The following is a 20,521-nucleotide window of genomic DNA, read 5'->3' as shown; positions in this document are numbered from 1 at the left end:
CAGGCCCTCAAAATGGTGTGGGGATTCCCCCTCCCCAAGACATTTTCCAGGCACTACAAGAGGTGGTTGCAGCCATGGGCACCACGTTGGTGACCGGTGCCTCACTTGGTGCTAATCCAGCCTGACCCAGCCCACGAGGCCTACTGAATGGAGCAAAATGGATGACAGTCGTGGAGCTGTTTGGCTCTCTGGAAGCTGCTTGTAAGAATTGCTGTGACAGGAAGGATAAGTCGGCATGAGACTTTGGCTCCTGGAGAGATAAGGGAAACACTGTGCTTGATAAGAGGCCATGAGGAATAGTGTCAGGAATCACAATAGCAGGAGAAACCGCAATATGTTTGCTTCTGTTTTGAGAAGCGGCAGATACGATGATGAAACATGTTTATATGCCCGGTATGACTAACAGCATGCTGTGAGGATGTCATTATTTATCCTGGGAAATTCTGATCATGCACAGAGGGTGAAGAAGCCGTAGCTATCTTGTGGGTGGGATGCAATTGCAAACTGGCAAATTTAGGTTGCACAGTTAAAGCGGATGTGGTGCACGTGTAACAAACCAACTTCCAAAACATACACACACTCCATACCTTTTGTGGCAAGTAAAGTGAGGGGGAAATACACAGGAAAGTGTGGGAAAAACAACGGCTTGATGCAACATTGTATAGCCTTCCTTGCAAACAAAACAGAATGAAATAATAAATAGCAGCTGTCACCTACCCACATAATTTGTGCAGACAAATCAGGGTGACCCTTGTCCTCTCTCAGATCATTATAAAGAATGATACATCTAGACTTTTATCAACTTTCCCCCGTTTTGACTCAAAGGGTGTACAATCTTCATCCCTGTATAGAAAAATAGTTGTACATGCATGAGTACTTTTCACTTGTAATGTTTGATGCGTGCAGTATCTGTGTACGTGATAATTGAGCTGTGCAAATAAAAAAGTGTACAGTCTTTCACCAAGCACTTGAACAGGTGCACACTTGCACCTGTTTCCAGTGTAATGTGTGAACATTCTCAGCTTCAATGGACTCCCTGCTATTCCCCCATCTGCTTTCCCCCTTTTCTTTATTTATTTGGCCACAATCCCACCATACATTTGAAGTGCTATGATACTGTCATGAACTGGCAGGATGACAGGGAGGAGGAAGAGGATCCCGGCAAGGGGTGTAGCCGGGGATGGGACACCCTGGAGCAAGCCGGGGATGGGGAAGGAGAGGTTGGTGTAGGAAGTACTCACAGGGTGATGGAGGATGACAAGGGGATGGGAGTCAGTGCACAGGAACCAGAGCAGCAGGGTTCATCACCAGAGCCAGAGGGCCCCTGTCTCTACAAACATGGCGGGCGTGAAATAATAATAAAAATAAAAATACAAACATGGCAGGCTCTGAGGCGTAGGGAGAAGTGGGCAGGGTGCTCCAGGAAGCTGAGGCAGGCAAGGACCCACAGCCCAGCTCCCTAGCTGGCCAGGTGAGGCTCTGGGAGGAAGTGTGTGAGTCCTCAGCTGGAGTAGGCTTGGACAGGTGAGGTTTGGACTTCACTTGTGTGGCTTGACCTTCAGACTTCGAACTTTGGACTTGGCCTGCTAACTTGCTGCCAGGTAGGCCAGGGCTTCAGGACAGGACTTTAAACACTTGATGGCTTCCTGCAAAGACTCCTGGAAACTGCAGTTTGTCAAGGATGCTGAAAGTCGTTGGGGGTCTCCTATTCACCTCATGGAGCAATTCCCAGAGTGTCCTGTGAATTCATTGTTAAATCCCTCTAGGAACCATAGCTTTGGGGGGGGGGGGAAGGTTCATCTAGGTAGGGTTGCCATATGTCCTCTTTTTCCAGGGCATGTCCTCTTTTTCACGGGTAGAGTCATCATAGTGATCCATAGTTAAAAGTAGAAGTCGGCAGATGTGTCCTCTATTCTGCTCTTCAAAATATGGCAACCCTATTAGCTTTGTGAGTCCTTCCTATTTAAATCCCTGCTATTCTTTTATCCTTCTCTCTGATTTTTTTTTTTTTGAGAGGTGATAACTCTCACTCAGATTTTTCCTCACTTGCTCATGGATTCAGAACCCATAATCCATGGTGTTTATCACAGAATAGAATTGTAGAATTGAAGGGACCCTGGGGGTCATCTAGTCGAACCCCCTGCAATGCAGGAATCTTTTGCCCAATGTGGACCTTGAACCCACAACCCTGCGTTTAAGAGTCCCGTGCTCTGCCAGCTGAGCTGTGTTGGGCTTCCTCTCCCTCTGACACCCTAGAAGGCCTTGGTCCCTTTGCCTCCATTGACCTCCGCCTGAACTGGCTGCCTTTTGGTCTCTAGCGCACATGAGCTTTCCCTCCCCATCCGCTTCTGCTCTCTGTGGTTTTCCTGTCCAGATAATGCAGATCTTCTTTTCTCCTTTCAAGTCAGTTTTTACTGAATCCAGGAATTTCTGAAGCCAGCAGGGGTTGACAAATCCTAGCTGTCTTCAGTGACCAACCAAATATCTGTGGTTACCGGAACCCTCCTTTCCCCAATGGGGCTCCACACATTTGAAATGGAAGTGCAAAGCTAGGGCAAGTTCTCTCCAGCTCTAGCTTGTAGCTGGGTAGTTCTGTTCCTTAAGGTCAGTGGTTTTTTCCCCAAAAGGCAAAATGGGGAACCCTGACATCAACGTTTCACAAAACAAGGTGTATGTGTTGCCCTGAGCAGTCCAAACATCTTCCGAAATCCCGAGGGGCTCCCTCGGAGGCTGCCCCCCCCCCACCAACGTGAAGAACCTTTTTGGAGATTTGTCATGGAGCTAAGGACACAGAGAACTCCTTATCTGGGCTGGCCTCCAACAATCGGGTTTATGCAGGAAGTGGCGGGGCTGGTGGGTGATCGGAATTCAATGCGGTGCTTTATAGCTGAAGGCATATTTCATTTACTGGTTCCACTGGGTCGTTGGACGTAGCCCAGGATCTTTGAATGACGCAAAAGGGATATTCTAAAGCAAACAAACACATTCTTTGCCAGAGCTGTGTATAAATTCCATAAGACAAAACCGGGGAGAAAAATGTTGCATCCATCCTATAAAGTTGGCGTGGTTCACTCTGGCATAATTTATTCTTCCGGTCGTGGGGGTTGTTATTATTATTATTTTTAAGGCATGTGAAGAAGTGTTCTGTCAGGTCAGCCTACTTGAGCTTCTAGCTTAGAATTGCCCTCTGCTATGCAGACTGGCAGTAGTGGGTTTTCAGGGAGATGTGTTTTACACGGGGTTGGCACCAGATTTTGAGGGAGCCCATGGCAGCATCCCAGGCCTTACTTGGACCAGAAACCTATAATATCAGAAAAATTCATATATCTGTAGACCAGGGTCTTACATTTTGGATAACGTAAAATGGCAGCCAGCCACTGTGGATGGGAGCTGAGCTACAACACCCACTGCCAAAGAGCACCCCCCCAGGGGCCAGGCCAGGAGGGCACAGCTGGGTCAGGCTAACTTGGGGCCCTTCCAAGAACCTGGGGCCTTTAGCCAATGTCCTACTTGGCTGGCTGCTGGCACTGGGCCTGCTTTTACAGCCCCTGCCATAACCTGATGCCTTAACTGAAGATGCTGCGGAAAGAATTGGGACCCGCACTCAAAAGCATATGCTCTTCAACTGAGCTATGGTCCTTCTTCAAAAGTTCCAGCCTGGCAGTGCTGGGACCTGTATCTCCTGTTCTCCTGCTTGTCTCTCTGTCCCTGTCCACTGGGATGAAGCTTGCAGGCTGCTCAAACCACAGCAATCTGCCCTCCTGAACTTCCTCGCCTGAATTCCACCAAGTCCTGCCCAGCCACTTTCAGTCCAGCTATGCAACTTATAACCTAGTATGTACATACCAACAGTGCCCGGTTTCTTGAAAATCATTATCCTGGGGTGTTGTGGGTTTTTTTTGCCTAGGGGTGGGCGGGCAGAGTTCAATATTTTGTTAGTGTGAGCTACTAAACTCCTGGTCCCTCGGGATTTTAGCTGCCCCTACCTCACCATCAGTGTTTCCAGAGTGGGAAGTGGTTGCACAATCTCCCCAGTGTCCAAAAAATGCTTGTGTATGAAATGCTGTGTGTATGCTGCTCGTGCAGCAGATGGTGAGGCATGTTTTGCGTGCTTCTGGTATATCGGAGATAAGGAACCTATCATCCTTGCCCCATCCCGAGAGCTGTAATTTACCCATTAACAGAACTATGAGTCCCAGCACCCTTAAAATGCAATTCCCATGATTTTGTGTGTGTGGTGGTGGAGAATGGGCTTTAAATGTATGGTGTGTATGCAGGTGTAGTCCAGTAACTGGAGGACAACAGGATTCCCAGCCCCGTCTTGGCTTTTATATTGGTTTAGGACAAGCCCGTTCGGCAGGCACCATAAATCCCTCTTCATAATGTGTGCGGGGCGTGGGGTCAGTTATTGAGCCAGAAGTTGTTTATATGCAAGTTTCTGGTTTTATCTACACACACATAGAGAGACACTGCTGAAATGAGTTCTGTTCCCTGCCAAATACTGTATTTGCTCAGAACTGCATGTCTCCACGCACAGAGACAGCTGTTCCCTGCCAGTTTTCTACACAGGCAGCACACACTTCTGCAGTTTTGGAAACTGTTTTCACTGTATTTTGGCACTTGTTTATATAGACCCTGAAGTTGACAGTGGGCCCAAAGCTCTGTAACACAGCCGCGTCGTAGTGAAATACCGCTCACTTCACTTCCACTTAAACGGTGGAAGAAGTTGATGAAAAATGCTGAAGTGTTCTGGCTACCAGTTTGGTACATCACCGCCTAAGTAGGAATCATTAAGTCAGTACAGTATTTAGGAAGAAGTGTCTGTGTGCGTGTTTATGGGGCGGGGTCAGCTTCTAGGCCAGGGTGGTCTGTCCCATGGGCCGCATTGCCTGCTTTGGCAGCCGAGTCCACAAAAAATACTGCAACAAAAATTGCAGACGGAAGCCTGCAAGCTGGGGGTCGCTCCTCTTCTGAGCTGCTGCTGCTGCCGCTGTCAGGGCTGCTTCGCCTGCCTCATGACTGTTTGCTTGCTGCCTTTTTTAGTCAGCGCCTCGGTTGCCTGCCTCAGTGGCAGCAACAGTGCCTATCACGATGGAACATGGAGGGATTTTCCACATGAAGTTAATTGCCGCACCTGCTGGATGCACTTTTCAGCAGAGATAACCGCCGTGCGTGCAGTTCTTCTCTTGCCCTTGATCCCCTCTGCGGATGGGACTCACTTGCCAGGCTGGAGTTATCATGCTTTATCTGAAAGGCTTCAGAGGCACTAGACTCTCTGGAAGCCCCATGCTCTGGACTTGACAGCCTCGGCCCCTCGACCTCGACGCACAGGGCTATTTATTAGGCAGTAAGGGAAAGGCACCCTTGGCAGGCCCAAGAAGGCCTCTGACAGAAACAAACCTCTTTTGGGCCTAGGGGCACATTTGAAAGTCACACACCCACAGATTTTGCAACAGAGCACCTGCCCACCCACCCCCCAAGCCTATCCTGTTAACTCTAATAAAATGCTTCTTTCAAGCCTAATTTCAGTATCGCAAGAGGACGGTGTTGGCCACAGGGGAGGCATCTGTGGGCATGCATGCAGCCACAAGCCCTTCCTTGGCTACCCCTTCCATATACCGCTTGAATGCTTGCTTCCATAGGTTTGGGAAATAAAAGCAAGCTGACAGAAGTTTATTACGTGAGCTCCATTCCCCACCGTGGCAGAGAAAAGTCACAACGACTGCGTTTCTTTCTAAAAATAGTTTAATTTAACAATATTCACATAATTAGGCTGCAGCTATATAAATATATCCACATATATAATTAATATAAAAATAACACATACAGTAGAAACTAAAGTCTCTAGGGCAGGGACAAAAGCCCTGGAGAGAACAGCTTTCTCAAAACCAGAGTTTGCACAGAAGGAGGCCTCTTCCTCCCCATAACTGGAGAAAAGGGTGGGGTCAGAAGGGCTATTAAGGGTTAACAAGATACCATGAAATAGGTAATGGTTTCTCCCTCAAGATAATTCTTTGAGAGATCTAACTCGGCACTGAGGAACCAGTTGGAAAAAAATAACCATTATTACATTTATAGCCTCCAAGGAGCTCAAGGTGGCCTACAGGGCTCTGCCCCTCCTCATTTCATCCTCACAATAACCCTGTAAGGTAGGTTAGGGCCCGAGTAAGGGATTTGAACTACACACAGCCCCTTTCAATGTGTCTCACCGTCCAGTAGAAAGGTGTTTAGATTGAAAGGGAATAATGCCACAAACAGCCTTGCTCATAAAGACTCCATCTTAATCACCTTTCCCCACCTCCGCTCTGCACCTTTAACACCTGTGACAGGAATAACTGTGGTAGGTTCATGCTTCCCTCGTTAGCCATCTACAGGGCCTACAGGCTTTCTTTACCTGTTGAATTTCTAAAGGCGCCACACAGAGGATAAGAAAAGGCACATAGGCTATATTGGCTTTCCACTGCCTTTGAGCATCATGTTTCTTAGTGTTCAGTGTTACAGGGAGGCGAAAAATTTGGAACCAGATACCCTGCTCCCCTCGAGAACCTCTTCCAAATGGAGAGGCCAAAGTATCTCTCACAAAATGGCTGCTGTGGGGTGGAAGCGCCATCTCTCTTGTCTCACAATGAACAAAGGCATTCAGGCCCCCCCAAAAGGCGGGAGAGCCAATGCTGCTCCTCTGCAAACATTTTCTCATTTCATATTCTGGACTTTTTTTTTTTTTTTAAGACAAGAAGGACAAGAATGAGAATATGAAGGAGATAGGCAAGATGGAGGCAGTTCAGCGTTGCTTTGCTGGGGCAGCTACATGAGAAAAGCATTCCTCACAAGGGAAGGGTGTTTCATTCCTTCAGCCTTCCCGTGGGCAGAGAGAAAAAATTTACTACTCTCCTAACTTCCCCTCACCAACACAAATACAGAAGCCAACTGGGATGGTACATACGACACCACACAATTTCCCCTCAGAGCAAGGGGACAGGGTATCTGTCAGCCAGGAGGGACAGATCCTTTATGCAACGGAGGACCCAATCCTGGTAGAGATGGCAAATGCGGTAGCCAGAAAATTTCATGAAAAAGGAGCTGCCAAGTCCTGGCGGCTCAGCCGGCGTCGCTGGAGCAGGTACGAGGCCCATGGAGGCCATGATGGATGCAAGGTGGTTCGACAGACCAAGGCACTGCAGGCGCGACAACGTGAGCTGGTGGTGCAGGTCACTGGCATTGGAGTTCATCTCCTCCTGTTGGCTTTTGACGGCAGACAGGAACACTGGCAAATTGGAGAAGGCCGTGACGTTCTGCTGCAGGCGTTCGGCGTCGCTAAGGTCCAGCCAGGCGCTGGGGGGAAGGGATGGCGACGGCAGGCCTGGGAAGGGCTCGACGGGAGGGTTGAAACCGGCATTTGTGAAGGGTTCGCCCTGAATAGACGTCTGAGAAATGAAAAGACACGCAAGACGGTCAGAGCTCTTAAGCTTTGACGTTCGGGTTTCTGGATTCTGTACCCCACCCTTTCTCTAAGGTACTGGCAGATGAGACAATCGCATTTTGTCTTCACAAACACCCTTTTGTAACGTTGTTGTTTGGCTGAGATATTCCGAGGCTAGGCCAAGGTCACTCGCCGAGCTACAGGGAAATGGCAAACCAGGAGATGATCTAAGGGAGGTGGGGATGGGGGAAGAGGAGACAATTCAAACGCAACGTGCCTCTGATCACGGGCCAAGTTACTGCAGCTTGGCTGTCCGCACCTGCGTCAGCCCCCGTCCTGTGCTCAGAGTTAAGGCAAACCAGTATCATTTTACACACAAGGCTAGTCAGATCGGAGGAGAGCCAGTGCGGCCTCCTGTTTAGAGCGTCAGACTAGGACCTGGGAGATCAGGTTTCAAATCCTCGCTGGGATTCAGGAAAAAGGCTGGCTGTCTTTCCATGCATAGCTGGCTTTATTGTAGCCACATTTTTGCACCAAGGGATCTCAAAGTGACTTACACAAGCCCATGGGGTGACCTGGGGCCAGCCACTGCCCTTTAGCCTAACCTACCTCTCACAGGGTTGGTGAAAAAGGTGAGATATAAAAGCAATCAATCAATATTGAAGTAAAAGGACATGGCTGTCTTCGGCTCATTAATTTCAATGCTTAGCTGAACACACAAACACACACACCTTCCTGGCCTCCAAGAATATGTTCATTTCTCTCAGGTTCTGAGGACTCACATAGTCTGCTAGCAGCTGTTTTGCGCCTTCCTGCATGTTGATGGCCAGGTTGTATGCATTTTTGATCCCGAGTGCGATTTCTTGCTGGGAGTGAGATGGTGGCGATGACGAAAGGTGGCTTGGCAAGTCCACTGCAGAAGAAGAAGCAAGCAGAAAGTTAAGATGCTGCGTTGGGCAAGCCCACAGCCCACAGTAAACCTCAAGGGGGGCCTCTGCAGATGCTTGTGAGGGGAGAGGGCTGGAAAAGACGAAAGAGGCAGACTGGTTTCCCCCAGAGTGTAACCCCCAACAGACATGCAACGAGCAGTGTGCACCCAAGGGACCTTTGGGGTTTTCTAGAAAGTAGCAATGACACCTCTCACACATTATTTCTTACCTGTACATATACACACCCCAATTTTCCTCCAAGGACCCCCCCTCCCTTTATGCTACCTGTGAGGTAGGTTAGGCTAAGAGACAGCAACTGGCCCAAAGTCACCCAGAGAGCTTCATGTCTGAGGGGGCACCTCCAGGTCTTGGAGTCCAACACTCTAAATAATGGCTCCCTATTCTATACTAACATGCGAAATCACTTTGGGAGAGGGCAGATAGGGTTGTGTGTGTGTTTTCAGAGTCACAACTCCCCACCACTGGAAATGCCTGAAGTTGGCTGGGATCCAAAAAACAACTCCCCATATTGTAACTCCACCCCCCACCCCCCCTCGCCCAGCAGGATAACTCAATTGTTGGGGAAGGCAGGAGTCGAATGGGACTGAAAACAGTCTTAAATGTAATATTTATGGGCCACCTTGGTTAGGAAGCTCTCAAGGCAGCTTTCAAAACCACAGAACAAAACCCAACAAAATCATAAATATATGGCTTTTGTGTTCGCCTCCAAAAGATCAGAAAGAGAATGTTTTTTAAAACTCGAGTATGCCAAACATATTTATATGTGCAAAAAAGTGCAAAACTTCTAGAACATGCACGTCAGATATGAAGAAGGTGTGTTTGTGTTTAATTGCAATATCCCCCCTTTAAAACATTGCTATTGATTTGTGGGGGGCCAGGTTCCCCCATAATTCCTGGATTTAGTAAAAGTAAGAATTAATCAAGGTGCGATTAAACTTTGCCAAACACAGAAACCCCTGGATTTAGTTATGCAGAGCTAGCTGGATGGGCCATTAAAGGTAAAGGTAAAGGTACCCCTGCCCGTATGGGCCAGTCTTGACAGACTCTAGGGTTCTGCGCCCATCTCACTTAAGAGGCCGGGGGCCAGCGCTGTCCGGAGACACTTCCGGGTCACGTGGCCAGCGTGACAAAGCTGCATCTGGCGAGCCAGCGCAGCACACGGAAACGCCGTTTACCTTCCCGCCAGAGCGGTCCCTATTTATCTACTTGCACCCGGGGGTGCTTTCGAACTGCTAGGTTGGCAGGCGCTGGGACCGAGCAGCGGGAGCACACCCCGCCGTGGGGATTCGAACCGCTGACCTTCGGGTCCCTGGATGGGCCATTAGCAGGAGACAAAAGCCAGTAATGACCCATCAAGAAAACTCATCAAGGAAGGCAAGATTGCAGGCAAAGGGGAGTGGGGCCCCTTCTTGTTGGGTGCTTGTGGGCAGAGGCAAAAGCCAGGTTTAGGGTTTCAACTTTGAATGATGGAGGTCCTTCAAGTGGTTGGCAGCAAGAAGAAGGAGGAGGAGGGGCTGGGAATGACAGGCTGGAACTAAGAGACTTCTTGCTGTCATTTGACTCCAATGCTGCCCTTAAGGGGGAAGCCAGACCCTCACAGGATGTGAATACTCTGTAATCCCTCCATGTAGGTACAGGTTGAATATATGTGTAATAAATCCATATATCATAAAGACATCACAGTCTCTGCCATGCCCAATTTCCGAAAGAAACATGAGCAAGCGTCTGGAACCCTGGGAATCTCACACTGCTGGAAAATGGTGTGTGTGTGTGTCACGTTCTTCTACTTTGGTGATCACTCATAGCCGAGTAAGATTGTCTTCCATGAATACAGTTTTAACAGTGAGTCCTTAAGTGACCGTGGAGGCCAATTCTGGAACCACACGTAACAGTATACAGTATTGAAGAGTGAAGAGCTTTCCCATTAAACTGCATTTCACTTAGGGACACCAGCCGTCTTCACAGCTGATGGAATGAATGGACCTGCAGTTTTGTATTTTGGAGTCTGTACCTAAGGGCGAAACCTTTTAGCTGACCTACTTTGCAAGGGTAGGTTAAGGACAGGTGATATGCAAAGGGATTTTTAAGTACTGTATACACACACATACACAAAGAGACTGAAACAAAAATAGCACTCCCATATCAGATTTCTGACCCAGGTTCCCAGAGGCAAAGTCCACATCACTTTCCCCTGAGTGGGAAAACCACAGCATCTGTATCAACATATCTACACACATCACAGACAGCTCAAGGGCTTCCTGTCTGTCCTTATCAGGCACACTCCACCCTTCTCACTGAGACAATTTGTATGCACAGATTATTAACAGCACATCAGAAGCATTCTAATCCTTCTAAGAATTTCCTCAATTAAACGAGATTTTCTTCAACCAAGCAATTTGGTCTCCCCACCCTCTCATGCAGCAATCACAGACATCTTGGGTAAGGGCAGAGTAGCTCTGTGGGTAGAGCGTCTGCTTTGCATACAGAAGGTCAAAGGTTCAATCTGGTATCTCCAGGTAGGGCTTGCAAAAGCTCCTGTCTGAAACCTGGGGGAAGGACAGGTGCCAGTCAGAGTAGACAGAGTAGATGAAGGAAGCAGTGTCCTGTGTTTCTATCTTGGAAGAAGCTGAGAGGTGGGAAGGGCAACCCAGGAGTTATGTGTGGGAAGGAACTGCAGGGAACCCCACAGAGAGGCTCCCTGGAAATAGAGGAGGGTGTGATGGTTTATGCAAGGCGACCAATTTCTAGAAGACATTTCAGAGTCCACAGGAGAGTGATAGCTTTTATTTCCAGACATTTTAAAATGCATTTTAATTCCTGGCATTGTGGGGCTGGTCCCAAAAGAGTGTGCAAGCTTTAGAGTTCCCCAGAGCTCTTCATCAGGCTAGGTGCTAAGCCATGTGGGGGCAGAGGAGGAGAGAGAATCTGACTTGGCGTCGAAGCCATAAAGTCTGAGCGTAGGAAGAGGCAGCAGACTTAATTAGTTATGAGGCTCTTTCTGGGTGCTAGTTTCAGGTTACACATAGGGATGAAGAAATGGTAGGATGGGCGATTCCCCCAGTTTTGAAAAGGGGGGAAAATACATCAAGCAATTATTACCCAGGTCTACCTGCTGCCTTAAGCAAAGCAGCAACTTCCCAAGGTCTTGGGTTTCCAAGTTAGAAAAAGGAAACTAAGATGTCTAAAAGGCTGAAGCGTTTTCTCTATGAGGGCAGGATGGAGAGTTTGGGGGCCCGGGGCTCGTGTGGTGTAGTGGTTAGAGCTTTGGACTATGACCTGGCAGACCAGGGTTCCAATCCCCATTCTGTGTGATCTTGGGCCAAGTCACTTGCTCTCGCCCTAAGCTACCTCACAGGGTTGTTTTGAGGATGAAATAGGCAGGATGAGAACTATGTATGTCCCTTTGAACTCCTAGGAGGATTCAAGAAACAGATGAAATGATAAAATAAAATAGCTTGGATGAGGAGAGTTGCAGAGGCTTAAGCTTTTTAAATAAGCCTCTGCTATGTCTCTCTTTCTCCCATGAACTAAATGGAACAACTTGTGTTCAGGGATAATAATAATCAGATGCTAGGATTGTGCAAAAGAACAGGGAGGGCAAATTCTTTCCTGCTGCGCTTGGGGGCTTCCTGAGGATATTTGGTTGGCTGCTATTGCTAAATAGAATACTAGACAATACAGTGGTACCTCAGGTTAAGTACTTAATTCGTTCCAGAGGTCCATTCTTAACCTGAAACTGTTCTTAACCTGAAGCACCACTTTAGCTTATGGGGCCTCCTGCTGCCGCCGGATCATGATTTCTGTTCTCATCCTGAAGCAAGGTTCTTAACCCGAGGTACTATTTCTGGGTTAACGGAGTCTGTAACCTGAAGCGTATGTAAGCCGAGGTACCACTGTATGGCATTGGGGGCTGTGCACATACCTAACATTTAAAGCACATTATTTGCACCAAAGAATCCTGGGAACTGTAGTCCACCCTCACAGAGCTACCATTCCCAGCACCCTTAACAAACTACCATTCTAGGGAATCTTTTGTCAGGTGTTTGACATGTAGCATGGCCTGTATGCAGTCTTGGAAGTCAAGAGAGAGCTTTGCCATTCGCAGCTGCGATCCTTCAAGGGGGAATGCCAAGAGTAGCACCCAGCCATCTTAAGTGCAAAGCACACACTGGCACTCCATGGCCAGGCATAGAAGTCCCCCAAGATGAAGAGAAATTTCCTTCTGAGTGAATGTTTAACTTTGGCCTCAGGTACTGCAGCGGGAGATATGTGCAAAGATTTATCTCTCATTCATTGCTCTCCAGGAAGGCAGGGAAGGAGAAAAGGAAATTGCTCGGGTTTTACAATTCTGGCTCAGACAGGAAAGATTAGAAAGGGAAAGTGGAGAGTGGAATCAGCTTAACCCTTTACCACCTGGTATGGAAAGAGGTGAGCAAATGGGCCGCCTGTCCCAACCACCCAGCAGCCTGCCCTCCGCTACCAACTTTTGACAGCTGACATTAGAGAGACATCTGAAGTACAGTGTTACTTAACCATGTTTTATGAGCTTCTTCCCCATAATGAACACCCAAGAACATGTCTGCACAACTTGGGAAATTTGGTCAACTGAATGCAGCCGCTCAGCTGTCGGCCTAAACCTGGCAGAGGGGGAAACAAGCCTTTAAAATAGTGTTTGCGTTAACACTACCCTTTTTGTGGTATAACTACGTAACCACCAGGTTGCTAGTCCACATGACCAAGTGAAATCATGTTAGGATCCAGCCTAAGTCCCCACTCTCTAGTGCCACCGCAGAACCTTCCCCCCTCCCCTTTTCAGGGCTTATGTTAGGGGGCTCAGCTGGCTGGGTCCTGCTCCACTGAGTTGAGTGGGGTTAGCATCCAGTGGGATTCTGGCTGGGGTAAACCCTGGAAAGGGGGTCTTCCAAGTGTGTGGCATGGGCAGGACCCAAAAAGAGGACAGGCCAGATCCTAAACCCAGCCAGCTCAGCGTTTTGACTTGTGAACCTGGCATAAATTAAGCCAGCAGTAGCCCCGTTCCAGAATAGAGTTTGGATTTGGCGTCCTTTACCCTGAGTTAATTTTCCACCAGCTTCTTCTGTAGAGCATTTTCCCTGCTAAAGGGAAAATCTGAACCAAAGACTTGTCTTATTCATAGCATCCAGATGCTCTAGACTCATTCATGCAGATGCCAAGATGTTTGAACTTGTGTACACTGCGCAAGTTCAAACAAAAGTTGGCCCTGATGATTCTCTCCGATAAAAACTTCCTTTCTCTTACCAGCCTGAGTCAGTTGAAGCCAAGGCAGAACTACCATTCGATTATTAATTTTATTACACAAAAAGTCACAGAATTCTTAACTACATTAGATTAACTGTTTTTCAGGCAGGTTTCTTCCGCATTTAAAACCTGTGAGACAGGTAGTAGTTCATTTTCTCTTGCAAATGGGCTCACGGGAGAGATTTACCAGTTGAATCCCTGCCCGTTAAACAGCTGTTAAAAGGCACAGAAGACCTGCCTTTGAAAACAAGGGAAAAGCCTGCTTCACAAGAGGATAGCTGAAGTTAGGTTAGAATAATAATAAAGCTCCAGGCAATTAAAAAATAATAATCAGGAGGGGACAGTCAATTTTTCCTACCCACTCCTGCGCCTAGGAGCTCCTGCAGAATTGCTTCCCTCATCCCAACTGGGGATTCCCCATTTCCTTTTTGCCAGTGCTTTTTTTCTGGGGGGGGACCCAGGGGTACTCATATCCCTAAACATTTTGCAAATCTTTGTACTTTTGTCCATTTACTGTCTTTATTTTTCCCAACCTGAACTATAAAATGGTTATTTTCTTGAGTCAAAATGAGAGTACCCCTAAACATTTTTTAAGAAAAAAAGAGCTCCTTTTTTTGCCAACTTATCAGGGCATATAGACAAACAACACCAGCCTGATCGGCAGATAAAAGCTTGAAAAAGAATATGGCAATGATCCTTCCATAACGTCTCCAAACGAAGCTGCCTTGAAGGGGGCCAGCTCTCTGCATCTCTCCCCCCATCGCTGCCTGCGAACTCTGACTTCTATTTGCAAACTTTGCAAACTTCCAGAGCAAGAACTCGATCGAGCCATTCTCCTTTTTGCTGGGGGTGGGAGAAGGGATTTACAGGGCGACATCCACCGACTTGCGGCAAGATTTACCTCTACACCCCCCCCCCGACACCCTTTCCCAAGTTTTCTGGCAATTTCCCCCTACCTGAAAGCACCTCCATTCTTGCAGCAGCGCCTTTGGAGCCTCGGATCACCTCCACTTGTTGCACCTTCGTCGCGGCGCGCTTCTTATAGGACTCGGGTTTCCTCCCCCCACCCCCCCGCGCCGCCTCCGTCGTCCTATCCCGGGATCGCAGGCGACTCGCGGATTCCAGGAGGCTGAGATCACACATGCCTCCGTTCCCGGAACAAGGAATCTAATCTCCTCTCCCTTTTCTCCCCCCGCACCTCCACGAAACTTGGCGCTGACCAGCCGCTCGTCCACAGGGGTAACTGGGCGCGGGCAGATCAAGGGGCAGGCGAGAGGGCACGGCCCGCGGGCCGCATGCCTCTCTCCGCCCCCTTCTCCTTGGGGTACCGATGAATGGCCGTCCACTTGCCCCAGGGCCAAAAGTCAGCTCGTGGGACTTAAAGGGGCCGCGGTTACATTTTTTAATTTTTTGGGGCTAAGGTGGGAAGATCAGAGAGAGGAAGCTGTAGACCCTATGATTTAATTCAACTCCATCCAAATATTTCTGTCTTCAAGGATTTTCCAGAGCCAATCCAAACATCAAAAGCAGCCAAGTTTAAAATCCGGTGCATTAAATGATTACAAAACAGCGGGTCAGTAAAGAGAGAGAGAGAAAGACAGCAACCTAGGAAAAGCTGAATTATGAAGAGTTCGGAGGAACTGGAAAGCATGGATTCATTTTATTTAGGAAAGATCCATTCAGGGGTGGAATTCAGCCCCCCTCCCGGGGATTTTAAAGTGTGGGTCAATTTTACATCGTTATTATAATATTGAAGGTCTCAGAATTAAGTGCTATTTTAAAAAAACAAACAAATTTGTTTAAAAGTAGCAGAAAACAATTTTGGGACCTATGCAATTTCTTCTTCTGGGCCATCCCATCCCCGAGTATCCAGAGTGCTTCTTCTGACACCTGTCAAAGCTGATCCAATAATAAAAATAGATTTATTTTTTTAAAAAAGTTTTTTTTTTTAAATATAACAGAAAAATAAACTCAAATGTGGCTGAAACCTTTAGCAGTTTCAATGAATTGCCTTAAGCTGTGCAGCCTGAGCCTATTTACTTAAAAGTGAGACCCACAATGTTCCAGGGAACTGACTTCCAAATAGAGTTGAAATGGACAGCTTTTGATCACTGCATATTTTATCCTTCGGTATCTCCAAAGAGCAGCTGGATATGCGACTGTAATTGCTTGATCTATGAATTAGTTAAAATGTAAATGATTAGTTAAATAATTATTCATTATCAAAACTGGTTTGGGAGTATTATGCATTGGAAGGACTACAAAAAGTACTCAGGCCAAACCTCGACATGCTTCACTCACCAGTTCCCGAAAGGTCAGTCCTGCCCAATTAAGAAGAATGCTGTGTAATTTAAGTAAGAATTCTTTTTACATTACTTTCTATGTGTAATTTAAGTAAGATAGCTCAGACACACTGTTACAACCCAGTTTGGCGGTAGTTGTGGAACCGGATAGCGAACTTTCAACAACAGCCTTGCTGTGCGTGCCAAAGCTGATCAGGACAGAGACTGTACAGCAGGGGATATTTTATTTGCAGAAAAAAGGGAACGCAAGGATACCGGGATAAACAACCACACCAAAAAGAAAAGAAAAGAAAGTTCAAAGTTTTACAGTGGTACCTTGGTTCTCAAATGCTTTGGTTCTCAAACTCCAAAAACCCGGAAGTATTCCAGTTTTCGAACATTTTTCAGAGGCCGAAGATCCAATGTGGCTGTCAGCTATTGTTTCCGGGGCACTGGCACCAATCAGAAGCTGTGCCTTGGTTTTTGAACATTTTGGAAGTAAAATGGACTTCCGGAACTGATGTAAGTTTGGCGCTCTTGTTTTTGCTATTTAATTTGTGTTTGTTTTTAGGCATTTTCGATTAATTTGTTTTTGTGACTGTCTGGAACCCAGTTCAGCTACTGATTGATTGATTGTGTGATAGTGGAAATGGATAAAAGCCCCCCCATCCAAACAATGACTATCATCAGTGCAGGTAAGAAATTAAATTTTTTTCCCCATCTACAATACTGTCTTATTTATTTTATAGTACAGTACATTGATTATTGCTTTCATTTTATGGATCAATGGTCCCATTAGATAGTAAAATTCATGTTTAATTGCTGTTTTAGGGGTTTTTAAAAGTCTGGAACAGATTAATTCTTTTTACATTACTTTCTATGGGAAAACGTGCCTTGGTTTCGGAATGCTTTGGTTTTGGAACAGACTTCCAGAACAGATTAAGTTTGAGAACCAAGGTACCACTGTATTTGCTAATCAAATGTTACCGCAAAGGATGTTTTCCCCCTTGTGAAGAGAAACCCTGGAAATGGGGAATAGAAGTTAGGCTGAAAAAATTATCCTATCTACCCTTGAGTCAGGACTGTCCCTGGACAATAGGGACACTTGGAGAGTCTGTAATTAAGGGGATGGGCAACTCCTCTTTGACGAAAGGTTAAAACATTTGGGACTTATTAGGTTAGAGGAAAGGTTGAGGTGTAAACAATTAGGCATCGTGGTGAGAAAGTGGATCGTAGCCCACTGACAATGTTCTGTTTCCAATGTCCTGTGCCATTGCTAGGAATCACAAATGGGGAGAAGTCCTGCTTTCAGGCTTGCCATGGGTTGCCTACTGTAAGAAGAGGGTGCCATTGGCCTGGTCCAACAGGCTCTTATGCTCTTAAATGGCATGGCTGATCCACACTGTTCTAATAAGTTTTTATATCTATTCGATACCTCATAAATTGATTTTCTTATTGTGTGCTTCAGGAACCCTCTGTGAACTTTGACTTTGTCATACCATAAATATGTGTGCCATCCATATTTATTATCATGTCCTTCTAAACCTAGTAAGTCTGTATTCTCCAACAATATCCAATCCCTCAGCCAGCAAAGGCAGGACGCCTCATAATATAATTTCAAGTCTGGTAGGGAGAATCCACCTCTTTCTTTTACAACTGTGAGAAGTTTATATTTACCGGTAATTATTGGTTTCCCCCCGCCAGATAAATCTTGATAATGCTTTTTGCCAATCCTTAAAGTGTCCCACCCCACTGATCACTGGGTTTGTTTGAAATAAAAACAACATCTTAGGTGGCATATATATCTTTACAGCAGATAGTCTTCCCCAAAACGATCATTTCATCCTTCACCTCATGGCTGATCCACTCTGGCCCTGCACATTAGTTTCCCTGAGGCACCTAGGCTGACCACTGTCGGGGAGAAAATGCCAGGCCAGCAGGATTCCTTGGCGTATCACAGCATGATCATTCTTGCATGGTTTCATCAAAACTGTCAGTTGTTTGAGCGAGAGCTCTGTGTCACCAGGAAGTTTGCACCCATACTGACACTCACAATACACACTACGATAAAAAAAGTTTATAAACCTAGACACGTACATCAAGGTAGTTAATGATAATGCACACAGTCATAAAATAGTAAAAGATTATAAAATTAAAATCAATACGGAGTTTACTTTTACGGTAAGTCAGGTCAAGGGCGGGGCGGGGGGGAACCCAAAAGCCTAGATGGCTTATCGTAAAATAATACCGGAAGATCTGTTTAGAAAGGAAGGTTTTCTTTTTTTCCTTTTTTTTTAAAGCCGATTCTCACGGTCACCATTCTGAAAATCTCATGTTGGGGTGTTGGACACATGGGCACAGTTACCACACATATGATGTAAGGAATGAAATACGATGCCCACCCAGACCCTACGACCCACATCCTTTCAGGGGGCGGGATGAGGGAGCAAGAATGGATAGGTGCGGGTTTTTGCAGGAACAAATGAACATAATTTGTTTAAGATGCATATGTGGTGTCGGCAAATGTAAGCTTTTGGGTTACACAGAACTCTTTGCCACAAAGATTTTTCTTTTTAAACGGAGTGTGCTATACATGCTTAAAGAGTTGACTATTCTGTCCTTGTTCAACAGGTGCAGAGTGACTTTAGCCTTGTGCTTGCTAGTCTTTCTTGTTTGTCTCGTTAGAACCCCCCCACCTACAAACGAACCTTGGGATCTATAGTTTCTTAAGGGTGCTGAGAGTTGGAAAGAACCGTGAGGGTCCTCTAGTCCAACCCCCTGCAATGCAGGAATCTTTTGTCCATTGCGGGGCTCAAACCCACAAACCTTCTTCACAGAGCTTCAGTTTCCAGCAATTCCCTGAACAAACTACAGTTCCCAGGAAATTTGTTACAATTTGAAAATTGACGGGGCAATTTCCCCAGCATAATGTTATAGATCAGGGCAGGGAGAGCAACCTTTTCCACTCCGAGGGCCTCAATCCCCTCTGGGAAAACCTCCTGAGGGCCACATCCACAGCACTGGATGCAAGTGTTCCCTTTGTATGGGTAGGCCAGTTTCTTTTAAAAAAATTTTTTTAATTCAAGATTATAACAAGACATATTTTCCAAAAAACATATCATCCTTGTCCCCCCCCCCCCATTTTTTCTCCCTCCCACACATAACCCATCCACCCCACCCCACCCCGGCTTCCCTCAGTTCCAGTCCTTGGTTTCTCTAAGAATGCTGTTTCCTGCATGTTACAAAGTTGTATAGATCCTCAAACTATTTAGCTGATTATTATCAATAAAAAGTTTGTGAATGTTTATTCAAAACCTGCCAAGGAGTCCAGTTCGCTTTGTTGCGTCTTCAGATACTTTGTAAAGGGTTCCCATTCATCCTTAAAGTCACAGCTATCCTCTTCCCGTAGCTTATATGTCAGTTTTGCCAGTTCTGCATAGTCCATCAATTTTTCTTGCCATGATTCTTTAGCTGGGGTTTCTTCAGTCTTCCATCCTTGTGCTACCAAAACTCTCGTGGCCGTTGCCGCATACATGAAGATGTTTTTCAACTTTTTTGGCAGGTCTTTCCCTAAAATCCCCAACAAAAAGGGCAGGGCAGTTTCTACACACACACTCCTTCTTCCCAGGTGAGCAGGAGGCATCATCATCTGAATGCAAGGACACATTCCAGCTAGGCAAAAACACACGGGATTCGAATCCAGGCTACGGAGGAAGATGTGGCCTTGGGAGAGATCTGCGGGACAGACAGAGAAGCTTGAGGGGTTTCTTTTGTCCCTTGGGCCTCACCCCATCCATGACACGGATGGATTTGGGGAGTAGAGAAGCCTAGCTGCAGAGCGAGGGTAACTGAGCCTTGTCTTCGGCTCTGGGAGGCCAAGAATAATGCTGGGTTGCAACATTATGTGCTCAAGTTGTGAACGATAATCCATCTTGTTGGGCTACTTTCTTTAAGGAAGCAGGCTGGCTGGCTGGGGTTTCGCCTGTCGTTTTCCCAAGAAAATGACAATGTTTTCTGAACTCAAGGAGACAAGGGGGTCGCAGTGGGAAAGGCGCAGAAACACGATCCTCATGTTCCCTTCCACAGTCCCTTTGCACAGAATGTGCATTTACAGTGGTACCTCGGGTTAAGTACTTAATTTGTTCCGGAGGTCCGTTCTTAACCTGAAACTGTTCTTAACCTGAAGCACCACTTTAGCTAATGGAGCCTCCTGCTGCTGCCGTGCCGCCGGAGCACAATTTCTGTTTTCATCCTGAAGCAAAGTACTTAACCCGAGGTACTATTTCTGGGTTAGCGGAGTCTGTAAGCTGAAGCGTATGTAACCTGAAGCGTATGTAACCTGAGGAACCACTGTATTCTCGTTGATTGCACTTTTAAAAACCATCTCCCTCTTCTTCCCAAGAGCTTGAGGGTAGCGTACCTTTTCACAACCACCTCCATGGTGGTGAAGAGGGGGCCTTGTTGGTAGTGGCACCCCTCCTGTCCCCAGGGAGGATTTCGGCAGCTTTTTACAAAGCAAATCCTATACAGTGGTACCTCGCAAGACGAATGCCTCGCAAGACGAAAGAGTTTTTCGTTTTTTGAGTTGCTTC

The 20,521-nt window shown here is 46.7% G+C and overlaps 1 protein-coding gene across 2 annotated transcripts; it reads right to left on the bottom strand.

Annotated features, from left to right (window-relative positions):
* Positions 1-5,727: 5,727 nt before the first annotated feature.
* On the bottom strand, positions 5,728-14,995 carry CTF1 (cardiotrophin 1). Of its 2 annotated transcripts, none has more exons than XM_028704189.2 (3): positions 14,604-14,995; positions 8,152-8,333; positions 5,728-7,424 (listed from the first exon to the last, which is right to left on the bottom strand). In XM_028704189.2, the coding sequence occupies exons 1-3, from the start codon at positions 14,788-14,790 to the stop codon at positions 6,963-6,965; spliced, it is 831 nt and encodes a 276-aa protein (XP_028560022.2). In that variant the 5' UTR covers positions 14,791-14,995; the 3' UTR covers positions 5,728-6,962. The 2 variants fall into 2 exon arrangements, with proteins under 2 accessions (XP_028560022.2, XP_028560023.2); XM_028704190.2 differs by having other exon boundaries at positions 8,203-8,333; positions 14,604-14,992.
* Positions 14,996-20,521: the final 5,526 nt, after the last annotated feature.

This window comes from Podarcis muralis, chromosome 13, assembly GCF_964188315.1.
Source record: "Podarcis muralis chromosome 13, rPodMur119.hap1.1, whole genome shotgun sequence".
NCBI classification, from domain to species: domain Eukaryota; kingdom Metazoa; phylum Chordata; class Lepidosauria; order Squamata; family Lacertidae; genus Podarcis; species Podarcis muralis.
Note: the sequence above shows the minus strand (reverse complement) of the source record. Positions and strands in the feature narration are given on the sequence as shown.